Source organism: Rhyacophila brunnea, unplaced genomic scaffold, assembly GCF_057557595.1.
Source record: "Rhyacophila brunnea isolate RB1 unplaced genomic scaffold, BYU_Rbru_1.0 scaffold_149, whole genome shotgun sequence".
Lineage (NCBI taxonomy): Eukaryota > Metazoa > Arthropoda > Insecta > Trichoptera > Rhyacophilidae > Rhyacophila > Rhyacophila brunnea.
In genome coordinates, this window is record NW_028232805.1 from 357812 (window position 1) to 382353 (window position 24542).

Genomic DNA, 24542 nt, shown 5'->3' on the forward strand with positions numbered 1-24542 from the left:
TACTGTTGACCCGGGCCCCTTTTGTATTGGTATAGCTTCTCCAGTAAGAAAGCTTTCATCGACCAAAGCACCTCCAATTATTATTTCTGCATCACATTTAAATTCAGCAACTTCGTCCAAGTAGATAATATCTCCCGGATAAATCTCAGACTCTGGGACTGACACAAAATTATTTTCTCTGAAGACTTTGATATAACTCATCGCAACTATTTCCATCAGTTTTTTTCTATTATTTAATTCGCTAAGGAATTCCTTAATGGTAATATAGGAAAAAAATATGAGGGATATCAGCGCGAATTTCAAATAGCCAACATTATACCAAACAAACATTCCAAAGATCTCCCAAAGAAATGATGGACTCAAAATAATCTCTTCGATAATCTCTGAAATCGAGTTGAAAGAGATATTATTTAGATTTTTCCCATAAAATGCACTTTTAAATGCTAATTCATTCTGATTAAAAGAATGATTTTCATGCGTAGATGAATCAGCCATAATATTGTTTGGCTCTGATATATCTTTACTAAATATTCGTTGTTTCCAAAATCCACAATCAAAATCTGATGGATGCACATAATTAGGCGAAATAAAAGCTTGTGTTGCATAGTCAAAAACATATCTGCACGATGGAGTATTAAGAACCAATATCTCATCGTTATGAAAATATTGCTGAAACCCATGCAGCATTTCACAGCGTATTCTTTCTAAATCATAAAGCTGTACCATTCCATCTTGGCTCACCTCCACTATATCTGCTACATCTACTCTACATATCTTAGTTTTGAGAAGAATCGCAAATTTAAAAAACATTTTGCAAAGGAGATATACAGAACCAAGAGAGGCTATATAGAAGAAAACTACACAATTCCGATGACGCCGCTTACGAAATGTGTGGTGAGGAGATTCAATTAGATCCAAATTCATAAATTTGGGGAAATTTTTCAAAACAAAAAAACGGAAAACACGAAGATTAAGTTCTTTGTTTTAGATCTTCAAGCAAATTATCTAAAATATCAGTTATTCCTAACATAGCCATGAACTGTGAGTATAATTTGAAAATTTTACTCTCATCAAAATGATCATAGAAATCCAAAAATAGTTTTATTAAGATTTTATACAAAATAGTTGCATATCGGTTTTGAGACAAATGATGTTTTATATTTCATCAAGACGAATAAGTTACTGGCTTTCTTCAAATATTTAATAGATTCATGTAACCACATTAATTCTACCATCAAAGTAGGTGTCACTTCTAATAGAAAGTTCAGCATTAACTTTCATATACATGGGTCTTTCAAATATCTACTATAGCTTATAGATGGAATAGTAGCTAATGCTTTACCATATCTGGTAGGTTTGCATAACCATACTGCAATAACTAAACAAGCCCAGGTAATAGATGCATAGTGCAATGGGATAGAAGAAGCTTCTACTGAGCTATCTGCCATCTCATCACTGTCAGTTTTTATAAAAAATCTTCTGAACAATTCTTGGAATTAGGTGTGAATATTATTTCTTAGAAAAATTTTCTTTTTGAAATTGCCGTTAATGAAAACACCTCAAAAGAAATCTAAAGCCCAAAAGGCTTCAGACATAGAAAAGGCCAAACAATTGGCTGAAGCATATCCTTTAATCCTTTTAATAGAAAATGAAAATATTTTAGCTGATGAAATACAAAAACTAAGAGAGTCTATTTCCGGGAAACTTTTGTTTATAAAAAAGAAATTGCTGTCCAAGGATTTTCCAGGATTTGATCTGAAAGAAAACTACTTTGTTCTATTTGGAAATGAAGAGGATATAGCTGTCTTGGAAAAGTTTACTTTTTCAGATTATTTGAAAGTGGGTGAAGAAGCTAATAAGACAATTGCTATAGAATCAGGTGAAATAAAAAATTCAAAGTTGGAGAAATATCTAGGAAGTCTGAGGGAAACAGGTACAAGGAAGTTTCTTGATGATAGGTTCGTTGTATGTAACGAAAGTGACATTTTGACATCAGATCAATGCGAAATCCTAAAGATTCTTGGGCATCGACTGGGTAAGTCCAACCTAAAAGTCCTTAAAAGGAGTGGGGCTGCAGAAATGTTTGCAAAATCGGAATAAATTCTAACTTAAGTTAATATCCACAATTTTATTTATCACAAAACTCTTTTCAATGTTTATAACAATTTAAAACATTTACAAAATCTGAAGAAATTAGCAGGAGCATATTAACAATACGATCATATTTTACGTGAATAATTATTTTCAAAAGTTTACTTTTAATCCAAACATTTAGGAGATATACATGGTCCTTATATGTTAGTATTGTAAAAAGTCATCATTATTCATTTGTCTGAACCATTAAAAACAAATTATAAAATCAATTTAATCTATTGCAGTTAATTCTCTATTAAAACTTACCTTGCTTATGATCGACTTTTTGCTTAAGCTTCGCTAAGAGTCCATCGTAGTCATATTTGACAAATCTGCCATCGTTATCATAGGAAAAAGACTCTTTAAGCACTCTTGTAATAAGTGCCTGGGAACATCCGTCTGTGTCCCTTATGATAATTTCAATTTGTTCCTTACTGAGATTAGCATTTCTAAGGCCAAAAGAAACCAACTTTGCCCTAGCATATTCATTAGGAACGGTAAATTCAATCTTCTGTGAAAACCTACGGACAAATGCACCATCAAATGATTTCAAAATATTAGTAGCGGCAAAAATGAATACAGGTCTATATTCATCAGGGGACTGGCCAAGTCTAGTCAGCAATTCACTTTGTAGTGCCTTTCCAGTGGCATTTGACTTTTCACCTTCCTCTCTATCTTGAAATAGGGCATCAGCTTCATCAAACATAACAATTATGGCCATATACTTCTCCTGAGGCTTAGCTAACTCTGCAAAAAGCTTTCTTACATTTTTTTCAGATTCTCCCACGAATTTATCTGTAATGCTACTTGGAGTGATATAGAGAAACTTAACACGAGATTTGGAATTAAGAATTGCTGCCTCAAAAAGATTTCTTTTCTTAAGATCTTTGATATAATCGGAGTCTGGCCCACCATGTAGATTGATGAAGTATTGGGATCTTAATAAAATATCTAACTCGTAAGATACACGTTTAACAAATGTTGTCTTACCGGTACCTGGAACTCCATGAAGAAGATAGTTAAAACTGGCTGCCTCTGTTCGCTGTTCTATTTCCTCTTTGCTTAGCTTTGGAATCCATAAACACTTTTGAAACATTTCTTTAGTTACTCTTGTAACGTCTTTCTCAACCCCAAGAACTGAGACATTGCTGAATTTTTCGGCAGGGACATATCTAAATTCTTCTTCTTTTTTCTTCCCGCTAATCAATTCTTGTATTTTGGATGAAATTGCTGGGAAGAACATTGCAATCCCAGATACTATTAGCAATACTACCACAGAAGTTACCACACTTCCAATCCATGATCCTTCTTCTCTAAATTCTGCCTTACCTTGTGGCATCTTATTTACTCTAGCCATTATTGAATCCACTATCATTTCATAAGATCTATCGCCCTTAACATTTCCCCTAAGCTTACTATTGAAATTAGATTTAAATAAATTGTATTTCAGACCTGCAGATTTTTCTGGCAAGTCTTTGGTTGCTGCTTCTTCATTATCTTCTTGTGGAGTAATTCGATTTGATACTGTGCTGTCAGTCATAAAAGGGATATAAAAAGATTTTCTGAAAATTTTAAAAGGAGACTTATCAAGTTTAGGAGTTTCAGAATCACCCAGTCAAATCATTATATTTTTTGTAATAGGATCCTCCAGATGGTATATTAATACCATAAGACTAATTCACTTCGGAGGGTAAGAATTAGATAAGTTATAAAGCATATCCGATCTATATTCCTGCTCTACAAGACTTACAAATATTATATTTGGCCTTAAGCTCGAGCAATTCAGTATAAGAGATTTCGATTCCAAAGATATTCGTCATATCAATTCGGATATTATTATTGATATCACAAGTTTACTTTATCTCCTTTTATTAATTAGAGAAAATTGTTGTTGATCATCTTACATTCGACTAACACTCCCAGTCTTCAAAATTGTTGTTGATTTATCACAAGCTGACTTTTATCAAAATTATGTAGTTTAATTTATTTGGATTAGAAAGAAAACTTTTCCCAAGATGAAATCTACAAAGGAACTTCTGATAGATGCAGAATTATTTCTCACTTTCGTATCCACAGTAAGGGGATCTGCGATTAAAATAAACATAAGGGATGAAACTGAGGATACAACTGCAACTTCTCATTATCTATTTGATAAAAGAACAGAAAGGTGCAAATGCATCTATTGTGGATGTTCTTATATATATAAGCGTAGTTTATACTCACATATGAGGCGTTTGCATAATATTTGGAATTATAAATAAAATCTTAAACCATCCAGCAATATATCATAAATCGATCATTTCATTTTGACATAAACAGTTACTGATGTTCTTAAATATCTTTGAGCGATGTTTGGGAATACAAAGATAGTTCCTAAGCTGTATTTAGTTTGAATCTTACAACATTCGCGAAGATCTATAAAATATTTAATATATGATAGTTAGTATAAAATCCATGGTACCTTGAAGATTTTTACTCTAGGACCATACTTGGACAGTCCTCTGATATTCTCATATGTTTGTAATCCAATTACGTCACCAATGATTTGATTAGTTAGTTGGCTTTTGTTTATAAACACTACATATATTCTTTAATTTGGAAAATCCCTAAAATGGAAGAGATTTTAGAACAATTAACTTTTCTCAAAGGTGTAAAAGTCAACAATCTGAAGGTTATTGCTTCACCAAATGATTTTTATGAAATCGTAAAATTAAAACTTTTAGAAGCCAATGTAGTCCATCTTGCCTGTCTGTACTTTGGAAGTGGTCAAAAATCCATACCTTTGCTTGATTTAATTGAAGCAAGAGTCAGGGCCAATTTGATCACAAATATCATTGTTGACAAAAATAGAAACGAAAAGGATAAAACCCTAATGAAGCTGATAAGAGAAAGAAATATCGATAAAATATTCCAGCTAGTGGATTTCTCCTATCATAGGAGTTTGCCATTTGCAGTAAACGAATTTTTTTGTGTCTATCATATAAAAGCATTTCTTTTTGATGATGAAGTTATCCTAACAGGGGCCAATCTAGAGGACTCATATTTTACCAATAGAGTAGATAGATACATTTTACTGAGAAGTAAAGAGTTGTGTAAAATGGTTTATGAAAAGATTTTTGAACCGGTTATATCACAAGCCAAGCAGCCGATGAAATCAGCTAAATCACCAGGCATTAGTAGTGATACCAGAAATCTTTCTTTGGCCAAAATTTCCACTGCAAACATCAATCTAGAAGCATATTCACCCAGCCATACATGGATTATACCTTTCGACCAAACTCAGGAGCTTGGTATCGTATCATCACTTTTAAAGTTAAAATGGCCCAAAGTTATGGTCGCAACCTCTTATCTAAATTTTCCACAGGTTTATCTCGATTTATTGAAAAATCAATCTTTTGATCTTTTCACTACTAGTCCCCAAACAAATACATTTAATACGTTTGGGTATTTAAACAAAGCAATAACAGGCATATATGCATATAGCAGCTACTATACAAAATGTAAACTACCACAATGTACTCTTCATGAATACTCAATTTTGGAACATACATTTCACAAAAAAGGCTTGTGGATGTTTGAGAGTGAATATGCAATCAGTATAATAGGATCATCTAGTTTCAATCGAAGAAGTAGTGAGACTGATATTGAATGCAGCTTTTTGATAGCAACAACAGACAAATCGATAATCTCTGCTCTGCAGAATGAATGTGATAGTTTAAAAAAGGATTCAACAATTGTTCAGTTGAAGGATATTCGATATAGAAGATATTTGATCATTTCCGTGATCATATTCTATCTCCTGAATCGATATGTTTAAAATCATTAAAAAGCTATTATCGTTCTTATTTTCGTTGTAAAAACATATTAAGTAACCAGCCTTTTATAGTCAATCCCCTATAGATTATGGAAGTTTGTAGTTGGGATGGTAATGCTTTAAACAGAGTAATCATCTTAAATCTAAATGTCTTTTCCAGATAAGTTTAAGAAATTTACCAGGTATTTATTAAAATCAGCATTTCCAGAATTTTTGAGTAAAAGTCTTAGACACTTCGACAGAATCAATTACTATTGGTTCCACATAAGTTTTAAGGGTCTTTTGAACATCCATTTCTACTTGTATTGGAGATTTTGTAAGTGAAAAAACAGAAACAATTGTGAATCTACTTGCCCGAAGGATTCGATTTTCTCTGTTGAAATCCAAATATCTCAATCCGCTGGCATATTTTTCGTATTTTGAAGTAGTGTACTTGAGAACATTTATCCAATAGAGCATATCAGCTTTAAAAACATCGGGGAAAAATGTTCTTCTAAATCCTCGAACAGAATGATCAAAGAACGGTGGGCCTACACAAAATCCAAAGAGCTTATTGGATTTCTCCATTACACTACTGCTTCCTACTTCGTTTGGGAAATATCCTGCCTTATTTCGTACTATTGGAAATCCTGAATATAGTAAAAATGTAAGACTGTACATATCTCCATCAAGGCTGCAAAGATGAAGTGGAGTGTCCCCATTATATTCTTGATCTGTACGAAACCCATATCGAGTCATAATGAGAATAAGATGTTGCTCGTGTTGAACAATAAAATTCAGCCGACTTAAATACCCTGCTTCTGGAACCCTATCGAGTAATTCACGAATGTATAGGGTGTTCCCTGTCATACATAAGAAGTCTAAGATAAACACTGGATAGGTTGTCTCAGTTTTTTGAAACTTGATACCTCTGAACAAATTTAGATATGAATACTCTTGATAGCTTAAGAAATCAAGATCTGCCTCTCTTTTAAGACTACGTCCCTTAAATGAACATAGGAGATGTGAGGTTAGGCCATTCCAAGCAATCTTGTAGTTGATATATCGGTGCTTAAAGATTTCGAATATCGTATTATTGCAAGTGCATGCAAGTAGAAAATATGAGGGCCACATTTCCGAGCCAAGTATACTGGAATTTATGTTGATATTATTTATAAAGTAGTTAACAATATTTTGATGTCCCATAATCATAGCCAATACAAATATTTGATTGGCATGCAGAGTTAGAATAGGCTTGATTTTTTTGTCAACCTGGTAAAAGCTATTGTGTAAAAGACATCTTTTCATTTTATACACCTCAAACTCCCAGGAAATCTCATTATTTTTCAGAAAAAAATTGTTTTCCAGGGAATTCCTATGATCTTTCATTCTCTTTTCAGAATATTTTTCAAATAAATGGTTTAGTTGAAGTAGAGCATTTTTTTGTTCAGAACTTTTATAATCCCCGCGTATAAATTCATTGTAGCTCTTTGCAGGAACAGTGATTATTCGTAGACGGTGCTGTTTGAACATATGGAGGGAGAATTTTTTCAAAAACAGTCACAAAACAATCCATTTCCATTTGGTACGCTTCAAACATATCATTAGGATGACCAAAGTGATATGGAAAGGAGAATCAAGTTAATTCCTAAAATTCCCTCAAAAATCAAATTGCAGCCCAGTTTGCCTCACAATCGGTTTGATAGAAATAGATCTTGAAGATATCGACCAAGCAGAATGAACAGTTCACTTCTACTAGAAATATTTGTCTTTTCGATACCAACGATAAAAATGCGTTTTAGACTGGAAAATATATAATACGATTTATTAGCCTTAATCAATTGTCATCTTTATGCCCTAGATTAAAATCATAAAAGTTATTGCACTCATTTCTCAATACTTCCTCAGTTATTTCTATACACACCCTCATATACTCTCTATTTATGCAAATCAGCTCATAGAACAGTATATATTCAGGAAGTGATTTGCACAAAATATCCGATGGGTGGATTTGGCATGAAATGTCACCGTAAAGTGTAATGTAGCCTGTTTTATTGATTCTTTTTGCAACATTCATAAAAAATCCTGCACATAGAGCCTCCTCAATTTTATCGCATTTATCCTTATTCTTACAATGGAATATTCTCATTAATTGATTTTTAGTATGTCGGATTTGAAACATATTTCGTATTCTTAAAAAATGTTCTCTCAGAAATGTCGTCTTAAAGCCCGATCTCTCCCACGCTTGATAAATGTTGATATAAGAAAATATATCCCCACAGTGGTGGCCAAATTTACTTTTCACATCATGCTTCTCTCGATAGCTTGGATGGTCAGGCGGTAGCTCTTCAAAAATAGGAAGTGATTCGAGAAAACTTGCTACAATGCAAGCCATTTCCAAACAGCCTAAACTTTCAGCCCTTAATAAGACAGCCCCCATATTTGGTGAAACAGGCAGATGGGAAATTCTTCTACCACGGTTAGTTATTCTGCCTTTCCCATCAAGCGCTCTAATGTAGTATAGATAATCCATGGCTCCTTTTAGGAATTTTTCATCTGGCACATCTATAAAATCAAATCCAAGTACATTATGTATCCCCATGCATTTCAATGTCAGAACCAGATCATTTAAGTCGGATCTCATTATTTCTGGTGTGGAATTCTCATCCATACTTTCAAAATCTATTCTGGTGTACACCCTGTATACAGTTCCTGGTCCAGTTCTGCCAGAACGACCTGCTCTCTGTTGGGCTTGGCCTTTAGATATTCTAACTATGTCCAAGTGATCAAGTGATGTGTCGATCGTCCTGCTTTTGCATTTCACCAACCCAGAATCAACCACAAACTTTATATCATCAATCGTAATCGATGTTTCGGCAATATTGGTCGAAAAAATAATCTTACGATCATGCTTTTGAAAAACCAACTCCTGCTCATCTAAAGGTAACGATGCATACAGCTTCATCACTGTAATATTTAAACCAAAGAATAACTTTTTGCACATTTCAGCAGCTCTATTAATTTCTTCCTGCCCAGTCATAAAGACTAGAATATTACCTCCCGAGTTTTCTGTAACTATCTTCACAACAGTTTCAATAACTGCCTTAAAATTGTCCTTAGGTGGGGTTTTCAGGTATTGTTCTTTAATCGGAAATATCTTATGGGCAATTGTAATTACTGGGCATTTAAAGTAGCTAGACAACTTGGATCTATCAAGAGTGGCGCTCATGATCAACAGTTTGGTTTGTGACTTACTCAATGCGACTTTCAAATATCCCAAGAGAATATCAATGTTCATTGTTCTTTCGTGCGCCTCATCTATAATTACTAGATCATATGGCATCCTTTTGATATCTGGCCTAGGTAATTTCATTGAATTTGTTTTTGAAATAAGACACTTGCTGGAAATAAGTTCTTTTAATAAAATGCCATCTGTAACATATCTCAGTTTAGTACACTGAGAAGTGTTATCCTCAAATCTAACAGTAAATCCAACATCAGAGCCCAATGGAACATTCATCTGTTTTGCTACACGCTTAGCTATACTGATTGCTGCTATTCTTCTTGGTTGGGTAACAACAATATTGCTATAATCTCCCAAAAGCATCTGTGGAATCTTAGTAGATTTGCCACAACCAGTATTTCCTTGCAGAATTACAATTTTGTTTTTTGAAAGCACTTTTCTAACGTGCGCTATCTTGCCCTCAACGCTTTCAGACACCTCTGTATTGTTTCCGACTGTAAGTTCTTCTTCAAATGATATACATTCTGTTGGATTATTGTGCTCAAAAGATTTTCCCTCACCATAGAGAGTTTTTGGAATGGGCTTTATCGTTAATTTGAGCATATCGTCTCCCTGTGTGCCACTCTTCTCATCTTCATCTTGCTGTACATTATCTTTCTCCTGCAAACTTACTAGTTTTTTTATTTCAGAAATATGCCGTCTTTCTAGAAGCGAAACTAGCAAATTATTGTTTTTTTCTTTAAAGCAATTAACAATAACTTGCAAGAGTGTAGCATCAAAAATATTCAGTATAGATTCTAAGTACTCTACAACCACATTCTTCACTATATCTGTTTCATCCAAACTATCTTTTTTCATGGGTGCAGAAATACAAATTATTATAAAGTCATATTTTTATCATGCTGTTGCAGTTCGCTGATATGCAGTGTTTTGGTTGCGATACTCCGCAATCTATTTATAATACTTAACATAGATTATCTCCTATGGTTGGAAGTTTTCCAATTTTTTGTGATCAAACAAAACAAATTTAATCCTTAAAATGATAAGCTCCAAATATGGATTGTTTGTTCTGTATACTGCCTTCACAATTCTTAGCAAGTTAATACTTGATATGCTGTTGTCACAGACAGAGCTACCTTCATTAATAGCATTGACAACGGTATTTGTAGTATTTGGTGTATCATCAATCAATGCTACCAGGATAGATTGGACAAATGCCAGAATCTTGCTCGTTGCAATCTTGACTGTGTTCAATGAAGAGGTTGAAAACTATGCTGATCTTAACTATAACTCGAATGTTAAGGTTATTGTGCTAAATAATATTTACATCTGTTTCTGTAATATCTGTATAGCCTTGTATTCCAAGAGATCTTTGACGCCGCTGCAAAACTTGGGGCTGCTGATTGCATTTATTACGGGCTACAGCCAACTTGTTGTGACTGAAAGGGACACTTCAGTCGGATTTACATTGGGAGATACATTGCTGCTGTTTGGAAGCATATCTGAATCTCTTTCAGTAGTTTTTTTTAAAAACCAAATAGAAAAAGATATTGGGAATTTCTGGAATTATCAAATCACGTTGTCCTTTTGGCAAACCTTAATAGCTTATGGGTATCATTTCTATGTTGTATTGGCATTTGGACAGTGCTGTATAAGGAAATTTCTTATTAAGCAACTGGCTTTGGTTGCTCTGCTATCGGCCACAGCCAATATACTAGCCAGCAAATTAACACTGGTTTGCCGCACAGTTGAGTTGTTCACCGCATTTCAGGCAGTAGACCTTTGCGGAGCTGCAGTGAGCGATTTTCATCACATGGGGAATGCCATAGTATTGCATTTGGCTATCGGAAGTTTAAGCATTTTATGCTGTGGATTAATAGTTTTCGGGGGACGAACCAGGGAATGACTTATAATGGTACCTCCCGAATTGAAAGGGCACCATTTGAATCAATATTTTAGGTAAGGGAAGTTTGATGCTCATTAGCGGAATTTGTTAAAAATTCTTGATACAAATTGATATTCAAAGAATACAATGAAATTAATTTATGCTGGAAAATGTGGGTACCAAGTACCTTCGTTAGAATCTTTGATACTGGTTTACATCTAAATAAATATTTATTCCAGATTATATAGATTATCCCTATTCAAATGAGTATAAATATTTTCACCCACGAATGGAATTTAAAAATAAGAAATTAAAGGAAACATCAAATAGCAAGTCAAGTGATCATGGGTCAGCACTAAGTTTGTTTGAAATGATTAAGCAGCTAAAAGAAACAGGGTTTTTTGATGATTATACAGTTTCCTCAGAGGGATTTGGATCATTTTTTGAAGAGCGGAATTCTGTTTTAGAAAAGCTTCTTTTAAAGGCGAAATCTCTCAAACTTGAAGGAGACAAGAAGAAAACCAAGGAAGGGGTTTTTCTCCATATGCAGGCCATTTGCTGTTATTTGTCTGCACAATATGAGATTCCTAGTTCATCGAATTCTAATTTCAAAGATAATGTAAAACTTAGGGGATCGTTCTACATGGAGAGGTTAGAATATCTAATTCTACATATGGAGTTTGTTGCCTCACTAGCATCAAAATATTCCATGGTGGAGTATAGGAATCTTCTGATTTGGGGAATCTGCATAGCCAAACTTCATTCCATCTATATAAAAGCAGAGCAATGCCACAAGGCTGAATCTGCAGAAAAAACCACAAGTCTTTTAAAAGAAATTATTTCCCTGCGTAGCATTCATTCAGAATGTTCTTTACTCCACTTTCCACTTATTCATTTTAATAAGTTGGAGGAGGAGTTTCGTACAAGAATGTCTCAATGGAGTTAATAAAAAAATATTGAGGATAAGAGCATTAATGTACAGAAATAGAGGAATATCAGCACGAACAAAGGTGATGGAATTAGTGTGGCCATATATGTAAGTACCCTGGGCAATAAATATAGTCTGTTTCAGAGAAGCTATTTGTTAATATTAAAAATATCGTAGGTCATATACTTCTGCAAGTTCTAATGATTACCCAAAAACAAGTCCTCTTCAAAAAATTTAATTAAAAGGCTTGGCATATCAGAGCCTAGGTACGTGGGTATTTTTTAATATTTCATAAGCACCCTTGACAGCATTCTGAATGTAAGCTGACCCTCCATTTTCTTTTGAATTGGCTTGGTAAAATTTGTTGTAATTCTTCTCTAGTTCTTCTTGGCGGAACGCTTTCTTTAAATTCAGTATCTGCAGAGCTTCTTCTCTTCTCATTCTATGAGGCTGTAGTGTATTCATCAGTGTCTTCTTAAACGAATTAAAAATTGCTTTTGAGCCGTCTATAATCAAATTCCCTAGCATTCCTAAAAAGCCTGTAGAAATCTCCGTTTTAATCCATTGGAAATTTCATTATCAATATTCTGGACAATCAGTACATTGGAAGGAATTCCTTGGTATAAAAAGGCTGTCAAACATGCCGTAATACTCCTTATCGGAGAAGTCATCCTCTATTTCTATTTCCGGCCTATAAATCCCTACAACCATTGAAATCTTCGAAATATCTGCTGTACAGAGAGGATTACACGGTGAAGTTGAATAGTGGCTCAATACCTCATTCACTCCATTTACATCACAAGACAGCACCATAGACTTTAGGTCCTCTTCAATAAAACAGTGCCCAAATTGTATGAAATTCGTCATTGATAAGATTTTTATGCTTCCAGGTCGAATTCTATAGTCCATATGAAAAGTTGAAAGTGTCTCAAAGGTTTTATATGCTATTGTTTTGGATTCGCACCCCAGATAATTTGCAAAGAAATCAGGATTAAATTCAATATGGCAGTTTTGAATAATTTCCAAGTGCTTATGGACATAAGACAGCACATTGTCTTCTTTTGCAATATAAAGTGGCTTTGCATCAAGGGTGCGACAGTCTTCAGAGGCTTGTGACTGAAAAATGCTTTTTGTAATTATATTTCTATTAAACTTGATATATTCTAGCAGCTCTCTAGTTAGAACCTCTGGGTTGTTTATTAACTTTCTTAAAATTTTTTTTTCTAAAAACGTATCATTTCTACTTCTTAAATAATCTAAAATTGAACTTCTTAATCGTCTAATCTTAAAATGACTCCTTATAATTCGCCTACTCAAGTTGATTTTCAAAATGATGCCAGTACATTTGGAAAGTGCCTTATAAGATACTATTAATACAGCTTCATTGGAGGAGATTTTGACAAAATTCACAAATTTTTCAGACAAATTCTTTTTAATTTCATAAGGCTGATGCTCAACAAACCTACACATTGCATTGAGAAAAATAACGTATTCCGACTGTGAAATTCCCTCAGCTTGTATATTTTCCAAGTTTTCAATAAATTTGATCATTCGTTAAGGGAAGGAAAATTTTTTAATATTCTTTTAAGTGGAAATTGAAACACTGTAAATGGTATCTGGGAATACTATCTTTGCTTGGGTGACCACTCTTTATACATCTAGCTCCGGAACTGTGACGGTTTTCATAGAAAATATTCCTCAATAATTTTTCCATTTGCAATATATTTTACCCCTTGAATGCCAGTCATCGCATTGTCTGAAGTTGGACTGATTATAGATGTTTTTGGAGAAAAACCAAGGGTTGTCAAATCCACTAAATACCAACTGAATAATAATAAAGTGATTTCTTACTTTAGCGGGGTGATTACATTTATTGATCTGAGACCAAATTCTAAATCTGAGAAAATGGTAAGTTTATGTGAAATGCCCTTGGAGAGAGTTACAGACATGAAACTTTCACCCAATGGACAAATAGCGTGCTTTTTGACTGCAAATTCAAAGCTGACTGTTGTAAAATTAGACTGGGAGAAGCAAAAAAACTATACGATAATTTTGGAAGTTTTGAATGCTGATAATTATGGAGTTTCAGATAGATTTGTGTTCTACATGAACGAAACGAAATTTAATTTATTCGATATTGACCAGAACAAACAAACTGTTGAAAAGGAAATTAAAATTAAGGATGCCATATGCCTAAACAAAATTGTGTTTGTGCTAACAGACAAAATCCCCAATCAGGAGCAGATCCTATATGCGATAAGAGATGGTAAAATTACAAAACTAATAGGATTTAAGGAGGCTCACAGAATTAAGGCAGAGTATAAGAGGGGTGGTAGCGAGTCGGAGATCGTTTTGGTAATAGAAACAAGCTACTCTAGCAAAACGTATTTTGCAGATATATCGGTATATTTCTTAAAGGTAGGGGAAGCGGATGTGCAAAATGCATCTAAGGATAATATTGATGGGGTGGCAGATGGAGAAAAGGAATCTAAGAATAGCCACCAAATCATTCATAAACTAGCTTCACGTATAGAGGGATATTCTATCTATTTCTATGAAACCCTTCATAGGGTTTTACAAGTCAAGTGGTTGGACAATACATTCTTTGTGTGCTTTGGTAGTCAACCAGCAAATCTGTTTCTTTTTGATGGAAAGACTGGAAAAAGCATCAAGAAGTTCAAGAAGACAATCCGGAATAAAGTATGCTTTTCCACGAATGGAAATAGAATTATATATGCAGGGTATGGAAATTTACCAGGGAATGTTGAGGTCCATGACAATGGAACCGTCACATGTAAATTTGAGAGTCTTGGGGCATCGATTTTTGAGTGGCTGAATGACAATTCACATTTTATGGTTGCCACAACCAACTATTTCAAATCTGACAATAGAATTGACATATACGACTACTACGGCCGAAAGACTGAACAGATGGAATGTAAGAGCTTGGTGAAGGCAGAGGTTTATGGCAATCCACAACCAGCAATTGTACTAAAGGAGCCAGAGATTCTAAATGTTTTACAAAAGCAGGAGGCTTGGGTGATCCCGGATTTTAACTTACCGGAAAATACAATCAATACTTCTAAAAATAGGATTCCCAAGAAGAAAATTGTATCAAAGAAGGTTGAGCTTACTATAGAATCTCTTGTGCAAGAGATTGAGATGGTAGAGGCATTAAAGGAAAAGCAACAAAGCGGAGAAGACCTATCAATTGAAGATCAGAATAGAATATTTACACTTCCAGCCCTATATGACCAAATAACAAAATTTAAATAAATTCTGCTGCAGTGATCTGGATTTCGATTTTAGTTTCAGTTTGAAATAAAGTATTTCCATGTAATTAAAAAACTAGTTTAATCGAGTCAATGAATCATGCAGATTCATATCAGTTTAAAAATGTAAGATGCTTAAGTTTGAATTTAGAGTAGTTATTTCCCATGTATGTAATAAATTAGCATAATTTAAAAGAACGTAAATAACTTTATATATAATTATCAGCATTAGGCTAATATTCATTTTCAGGTAAAGATAATTAAAAGATATGAAATAACTTTATATATAATTATCAGCATTAGGCTAATATTCATTTTCAGGTAAAGATAATTAAAAGATATGAATAACTTATCTCCACATAAGTGACACAAATGTCCAATTTAGATATCGATTGTTCCGGAAAGTATGGAAATCCTCGTTCCATTTTTTAATTAATAGTATCCATGTAACCTAAATTAAAAAATGGATTCAAACTCCTTCGAATATTCATTCTTTGATTGTTTTGGTCGGGGAACAAAACTTATTTTCTGCATGTTTTCTATTTGTGAAAATAGTTATGACCGAAGAATTTTAAATCCTCCTTACCATCCTTTCTAGAATAATTTTTTTCTAATTTTTTGGCCACAATATAATGGGAGAGAGGCCAGACGTCAATAAAATTATTACAAAGCTATTGTCAGTTAGAACCAAGGCTAACAAAATTGTAAATCTGACAGAAGAGGAAATTACATATTTATGTACAGAATCACAAGCAATATTTAAATCACAGCCTGTACTCTTAGAAATAAAAACACCAGTAAAAATTTGTGGAGATATCCATGGACAATATTCCGATCTACTTTCGCTATTTGAATATGGAAAATTCCCCCCACAGTCAAACTATTTATTCCTTGGTGATTATGTCGACAGAGGAAAGCAGTCATTGGAATGTATTTCGCTTCTTCTTGCATATAAGATCAAGTATCCCAATAACTTCTTTCTTCTCAGGGGAAATCACGAATCAGCGGGGATTAATCGCATATATGGATTTTATGACGAATGTAAACGTAGATACTCTATAAGTTTGTGGAAAACATTTACGGAATGCTTTGATTGGCTGCCAATCTCGGCCCTTGTCGACTCTAGGATACTATGCATGCACGGGGGCATTTCCCCAGATTTAAAGTCGCTCGATCAGATCGCATCTATTCGCCGTCCAACGGACATTCCAGACCAGGGACTTCTTTGTGATCTGCTGTGGAGTGACCCAGACAAAACCATCACGGGTTGGGGTGAAAACGATAGAGGGGTATCCGTCACATTTGGGGTGGATAAACTAAGAAGCTTTATTGATTCGGTAAATATTGATTTAATATGTAGAGCTCATCAGGTTGTGGAAGATGGATATGAATTTTTTGGAGATAGGGATTTGGTAACCATATTTTCGGCTCCAAACTATTGTGGAGAGTTTGATAATTCTGGAGCCATAATGAATGTTGACGAAAAAATGTGTTGTAGTTTTCAGGTGTTGAAGCCTACGGCTGATAGCGAGAAAGCCAGATCAAAGCTGAGTGTCAGCCAAAGTAAGAAATAAATTAACCTCTTTATATTATTTTTATTGAGATCCCCACATTTCAAAATAGATGCAATCTTAAGCTTATGGTATTGGTCATAATTAATAATTAATCGGATGCCTATACCACCAAACAATTTATAAAGCACCAAAATTCCCAAATGCTCATGCAATTTATCCCTATCTCAATTAAGTTCCGATACATAGGCATTTCTATTACGAAAAATTGTTGTAACTAAATCATTGAAGAAAATTTCTGCTTCAGATGCCCAAATTCTTCCATGGAGATAGATGAGAACAATTCAACAACAAAAAATGAGCAGTTTACAGACCAGAGCAAGATAGCTCAGCCATATAAAACTGATTCAAATATGGAACAAACTAGTGAGAAAAGATGCCAGGCAAGATATGATGTTAACAGAACCATAAAAAATAGGGCTCCAAGTGGCATTGCAGAGGCTGATGCTTTATCCAAGGATTATAACAGTTGTTGGAATAAAGAACGACATTTGAATGAGAATTATGATCAAAAAGAAGTAAATAGCAGCAAAAGGCCATATAATGGTAATAGTAAAAAGATTAGCTGCCCATTAGATAGTACCAATAATTCAGGTTTCAAAATTTCCGAAACAGCAAGGTATAATAAGAAATATACTGGCCCGTTGCCCCCAGATATTTTTTGTCAAGATGATTTACACAAGAGACGTGGAGCTCATAGGAGATCTAAGCAACCGGAGACGAATGATCATTCACATATAGGGATTTGTTCAAAATGTCAAAATACCCTAGATTTCTCTTCCAAAATAGTTGTTTTAAAGGCAGAATACTTAAAATACAAGCAATTCTTTGAAGAACAAGCATCTCTTCAAGACAGGAATTTAAAATTGGGTAAGCCATCAATTATTTTAAGAAAAAAAGGAACTCTTCCGACAGAATTTCAACATAGCATCGACTCGTTGCAAACTTCATCCATTCCTTGTAAACCAACAGCACATTTTATACCAGGATTGGAAGTAGAAACTGAAGATCCTGAAGATATTGAGAAAATCCAGGATTTGAGTTCTTCTTTAGGTACTATTAAATCAGCCAAAAGACTTGTTAGTGGTATAAACAATAATGAGCATATTTCAGATTGTATTACAAAGATACCTGATATAAAAATAAAAGAGAACAAGCATTCCACTGATAATAGTGAAATGACTGAATATGCACTGATTCATTCAAATATTAGTCGAGCATTGGTTTTATCAAGCACACAATCTATTAGAAAATATCTAGACCCGTATCAATTATCAAGAGACAGATTTATGATATCTAAGACACCGACCACTAAAGAAAGTGGCCATTCGACATCCAAATCAAATATGGGGTTGCCAGAGCATAAAATAACCTCTCCATCACTCAATAGTTCATTTGTAAACCTAGGCTCCAATGGTACAGTCCCTTTGGTATATTCAGGAATGGAATGGAATACTCACAAAACAAGTGGAAAACCACATAAAAGAGTTCAAGTTCTGAATAATGTTCCAATATCACACACGTATCCATTTGCATTGTCTGTGAAAATGTCCGTAATACATGGATATGGCGTATTTACAGAAATTGACATTGAAATAGGGACATTTATCATTAAATATGAAGGTGAGTTAATATCGAAGTGTACAAGCAATATGAGAGAAAGGAAATATTTGAAATATGGAATGCAATCCATCTATATGTTTACTGTCAATGACAATCTGATCATAGATGCATCTTTGCGCGGAAATAAGGCTAGATTTATAAATCATAGTTGTATGCCTAACTGTGCAACATGTACAAATACCAACAACAACACAATATGCTATCATGCAATCAGGAATATTAAAGCTGGAGAAGAGCTTACAATAAATTACAACTTTAATTTTGAAAATAATAATGAAGAGTGCAAGTGTGGTAGTGAATTTTGTAAATCTAGAAAGATAAAAGAGATAATTCAGAAGAAGAGGAGTATTATGCCAGGTATATAATGAGCATATGATTGTAAAGGATAAATGGACTATTGGTGAAATGGCCTCCAAATACCTGTTGGTAGTCGTAATATTAACAACCAATACTAGTAAAGCACGATGATCTGTTATGGCTCATTAATCAATGACTTTGAAATAAATTATTATATTCTTGATCTAGTTTGATTTATAGTTTTACCCCATATTTCATGCTTGAAGTGTTTGATGACTTGCATCGAGCTGTTTCTGATGCAAAAATCGAAAATGATCTGAGAATAGTGGATATTGATGAAGACATTGATGTTTTTAGTATTCTAAGCTATACATTTTATAACGAAACCATTCATGTTGATAAAGAAGAAGGGTTGGGAGGAATTAATGATTGCAGAAGATATTTTGGAACTAAAGCCCGTTGCTTTATATGTTCAGAAGTAGGCCATGTATCTAAAGATTGTCCAGAACAGGCTTCACGTGTATGCAGCTACTGTGCAATTGCACACCATAGGGCACCTTGCCAGTTTGTTTTATGCAACAACTGTTTTTCTATTGGTCATTTTGAAAGGAATTGTAGGGAGAGAAGCAAAGATCCAATAGAATGCATCAAATGCCAAATTGGTCCAAAGTGTGGAAACAGACAAAATCCTAATAATGCAGATAAATCTACTGTTATAGTGAATCATGATATGAGAGATTGCCCCATACATTGGAGAAAGTATAAAATAAGCTCCACGAACCAGAGAAAAAATCAAATCATTAAAAGTTGTCCATTCTGTTTATCAGATTCACACTTTATGGATGATTGTGAGCAAGCTTTTAATCGATCAACAATTTTTCAACACAACTTCTCACATTTTACAAAGAAACATTCTTCAAACGGGAATAATGGACAAAGTAAGAGATCTAAGGTCCTGGGCAGGGATATAACAGATCAAAGAAAATCAAACACTAACCATAAAAAATCAAAAAATAGATCTAAAACCAACACTAACATTTAGAGTGCCTAACATTGAAAAAGTGATATTTTCATTTCAGCTCTGTCTAAACATCAATATTTAATAAATACTTATTCTGAAATATTTGTATAAAATCAATATTTGCGTATATTCATAGGTGTTTATTTTTAGCCCACTTTATGTTACATACAAGTGAGCAAGATAGAGGAAATAAAAGTAGTACGGCATCATCCCGTATAGATAAAGAAAGCGCTGGATACAATACTGAGTATACTACAGAAGATTCAAAATCTGTTGGGATTTCAATATCTGCTGATTCAGGAAGAAAGTCCGAACCAATGAAGACGCTTTTCAATGATATTCGCAGATTTAAAAATAAGAATGTAGTTATATTTCTACACGGTGGGGAAACCGTCGATGGTAAGCTGGTAGAGTATGACGAAGTGGCTAATTGTATTCTTTGTACTCAAATATATAATTCAACGGAAACCAGCAATACATCAGGAGGCATATTAGTTTTGGGAAAAAGCATTACAATGATATGTGATAAGGTATTGCCCATAAGTTAATAAATTATACAATTGTTTACCTTAAATACAAATACCATGTAAACAGAATGGTGGACAGGATCTATTTTCACCACTTCTCTGGTGATTTCGAGCCTCTAAGGTGCTTCCTGTTATAAATATATTTTAAAAGAATATGGTCATTCACAAATTTATTTAAACAAACTGTTTGGATCAAATTTCAGGTATATCTCATATAAAACGGATACAAGGCTATTCTTCTAGACTAATAATCAGAAAGAGATAGAGAAGTATGGTGAGTTGAGAATGTGTGGTTCAAATGCTTTATTTATACTATGTAAAAAATGTAGAGTATATACTCTCTGAATCATCAGCTTGGGATTTAGTATTACTACCATCATTTTTCTGCTTGTTTGTATAACTGTTATATATATTGCCAGTAGTTGTGGATGCCTTGCTTTCTTTTTGCAAAATATAATTTCTAATTCGCAGGGTTACCAGCTTTAACAATCCAATTTCTGAGATATCACCTGTCTGTTCCATCCTTTCAATGAACTCCTTCTGCTCCTGAAGCAGCTCTACAATATCAAAGCGACGACTGATAGTTGCTACTGCAGAAGTTGACTTTGGAAGCAGCTTGGGATCAAAACGAGGATTGGTAGTGCTGCTACAGGTACCAGCCCCATCAGCTGGCCTTATCATGACATTGTAAAATTTCTTCACGTTTGGATCTCCCATTACAAGTTCCGTACATTCTATCAGTTTCCTGGCAGAGTCTGGGCTTTCAAAAATCAACAGGTACTTCCCTTTGTTCAATCTTCTTATAGATTCTAAAGGTCCGTAATGTATTGCATATTCTTTCATTTGAGAAATATCATACATGGACTCATCCACTTTGTTAAATACCACTTCTCGGTTTGTATTTATGGTTTGTATAGTGGAACTGGAATATATGCTGCCATAAATACTGCTTCCAACTGCAGCTGAGTTAGAAGTGTTGCTTTCCTCTGCAATCTTAAATTTTTTAGAAGGATGAACAAACAAACAGTTGGGTACATCACATAGGTTGCCCAATCTACATTCTCTCTTTCTATACATAAACAGCTTATGTACAAATGGTTTTGTCTTCTCTCCCAGCAATGGTTCTAATGCAGTTGTCAAATCTTCATAGTGATTTGTGGAATCCTTTATCGTGCATTCTACAGAAGCAACAATGAAATATCCAAATTCTTTCTGGTCTTCCTTAATGAAATTAACCAAAATCTCTGGTAAAGGATATTCTAATTGGTTTTTTTGATCTGACATTTTTGAAGGGCATCCAAATACTGAAAATATCAGTGAATAAAAAATTAAGAAGGAAACATGAAAAATTATCTTTAAGTTGTAAAGCATACATCATGGGTGGTTTGCCATAATAAAGATCATTCGAGTATGCACTGACAAGTTTTATGAATTTCTTATATTTCCAGGTCTTAAAAAATCATCCCTAACTATGAAACATGAAATAAAGGATACCAATCTAAAAGAGTTCAAGTCGATGGAACATGCTGATGATGGATATCATATTATAACAGGACATGAATTAGGGGCAGTAGGAAATTCACTGGATTGTGGAGATGGTAACTGTCCAGTTTTAACTTTTAATGTCGAAAACACTTTTTTTAGTGCTAATCAAAATATTTTTGAAGGGATATTTTCCATATCACAGCCACCAAATAATCTCGAGTATAAATCTGATACTTCTCTCGTCAATAGTAATCACAGTATTTCACAAGACATTGTTGACAAAGCATCGTTGAATGATTCCATTGCACCACTTTGTATGGCCCCTTCCACCATTACAATCACTCCCAATATCCCAAACGTTTCCACCTTGTTGCTAACTGATCATATTCAGACATTTTCAAATGATATTTATTATTCTGGAAATGTGGAATGTGATGTCAGTTTGAGCATATTATTGGAGGGTAAAGCAGAAAGCAAACCATATTTTGTTCGTAAATATAAAAAAGAGTCATTTGATGAGTTTCTGGAAAAAGAATACGTAGAAATAATGGAAGACAAATGGGAGAAAAATCAGTTATCAGAAAGTAATGCTGACAATCAATACAAGAATATGCAAATCGAAGGTCCTAGTGTGAAAGACATTAATGTTCAATACATGAGTTGTAGGCCTACAGACCTATTTATTCTTACATCTGCTTGGACTCTACTCAAAGAATTTGAAGCATTTTATATTTTTATGAGTGAAGATCAGTCTCAACAAATAAAGCTACTTACAATATTTAAGACAGAGAAGAGCTTTAGAGAATTTAACAGGGCTGATATTGTTGTAGAGGCAAAATTAAAAACATTGGAGATGTGGGAAATGTTGTTCAAAGACAACATCGAAAAAAGTAATAAATCCTCAGTCAATAGGAGTAAGGAGATGCCACAATTGGATGAGTCGGATAGCTGTGGATTTGGACAATCAGATTTGTGTTTATATATTTCGTATTCAGGTATGAGAACTAGGCTACACTTCTATTCAGAAAGATACACAAACATCAATAATTCCGATGCTTGGATTATTTTACTGGATAATTTCATTAAAAATCTCAGAACTGATATCAAATATTATGAAAATGACTTCAATTATATGCTCTGCAAAAAAATATACAATTCAAAAGAGAATTAAATTCCAATGGTATGATTGTAAACGAGCATAATGAATAGGCAGAGCTCTTGTTATGGTATTCAATTGGATTTGATCCATTCTCTAATTTTTACAATTTTTCTTCAACCCTTAGATGGTAACCGAAAATATTTCAAAAGCCCAGTTTTGCAATTTCTTGTTGAATGAAAAGTATGGGCTAAGGCCAGTAGGTTCCCCAATAATACAGAATCAAATCATCGAGTTGAGTGGACCGGACTTTCTACAAAAATTTGATTTTGATTTTACACTTGAAGACTTAGAAGAATATTTGGGAGAAATAGCTGTATATATTAAACAGAACAACAGCTTATATGTATGGACAGGCAGAGACAAAGACGATCTTTCCATGCAATCTGTAACGGAGAATTTCGACACATTGGAACTCAAACCAACACTCTGCTCTGTATCTTTTCATACCAACAATGTTGCAGACGTGGAAACTAGCTCCAATGATCGTGCTTGTATCATGGCAGATCTGATATTTGCGATTCTTTATTGCTCCACAATATTCATAAGAGAGTCAAAGAAGAAGGATTTTAAATTTCCAATTCTAAAAGACTTTTATAAACACCTGTCAGAAGTCAATAAATATATATTGAAGAAATTTAATACTAAAGATCAGGGGAAAATAAATATAAATAGGCCAAAACATGTGGTAACACGATTTCCTCCGGAGGCAAATGGATATTTACATATCGGACATGTTAAAGCAGCATTACTAAATGCCGAGATGGCCAAGCAGAATATGGGAAGAGGAAAAGATTTGGATAGTTCCACCATGTCAGGGAAACTTCTCGTTAGATTTGATGATACAAACCCCGAAAAAGAGGATTCTATTTACGAAAAGGCAATTATAGAAGATCTTGGACTGTTGAATATTACGGATTATAAATTAGTTCGTAGTTCAGATCATTTTGATGAAATATATGAACTTGCAACCAGACTAATAAGGATAGGTAAGGCATATTGTGACAATACAGGAGTGGAAAGAATGCGAGAAGAACGAATGAATGGAGTAGCAAGTAAATGCCGGGACCAGAGTGAAGAAGAAAATTTAAGGATATTTTACGAAATGAATAGGGGTGGATCTACAGAATACTGCCTGAGGGCTAAGATGGATTTCCAAAATGTGAATAAGGCACTCCGAGATCCCGTAATTTATAGATATGTCAACAAGGAGCATTATATTACCGGAAAGAAGTATAAGATTTATCCTACATATGATTTTGCCTGTCCAATTGTAGATTCATTGGATGGAGTTACACTTACATTACGTACAAATGAATACAGGGATAGAAATGCCCAGTATTATTGGTTTATAGATACGCTCGGGCTAGAAAACAGACCCAAAATCCATGATTTCTCAAGGCTGAATTTCGAAAGCACAGTATTATCCAAAAGACAAATTAAATTTTATGTTGATCATAAACTTGTTGAGGGATGGGATGATCCTAGGCTGTGTACGCTGAGGGGGATAAAAAGGCAGGGAATGCACATGGAGGCATTATGTGAATACATTTTGATGCAGGGTTCATCTCAGAAATCATCTACTATTTCATGGGATAAAATATGGG

General features: G+C 34.1%; 2 protein-coding genes and 1 pseudogene across 2 annotated transcripts; 2 read left to right on the top strand and 1 right to left on the bottom strand.

The window, feature by feature from the left end:
- Positions 1–24542, top strand: part of LOC147075349 (uncharacterized) — a 248195-nt pseudogene that overhangs the window by 5074 nt on the left and 218579 nt on the right.
- Positions 3580–12424, bottom strand: LOC147075351 (uncharacterized). The gene is made up of 4 exons (XM_085942527.1): positions 12283–12424; positions 9182–9874; positions 8600–8893; positions 3580–3662 (listed from the first exon to the last, which is right to left on the bottom strand). Exons 1-4 carry the CDS (start codon positions 12422–12424, stop codon positions 3580–3582), a joined length of 1212 nt encoding a protein of 403 aa, XP_085798653.1.
- On the top strand, positions 15888–16829 carry LOC147075352 (uncharacterized). The gene has a single exon (XM_085942526.1). It carries the CDS (start codon positions 15888–15890, stop codon positions 16827–16829), a length of 942 nt encoding a protein of 313 aa, XP_085798652.1.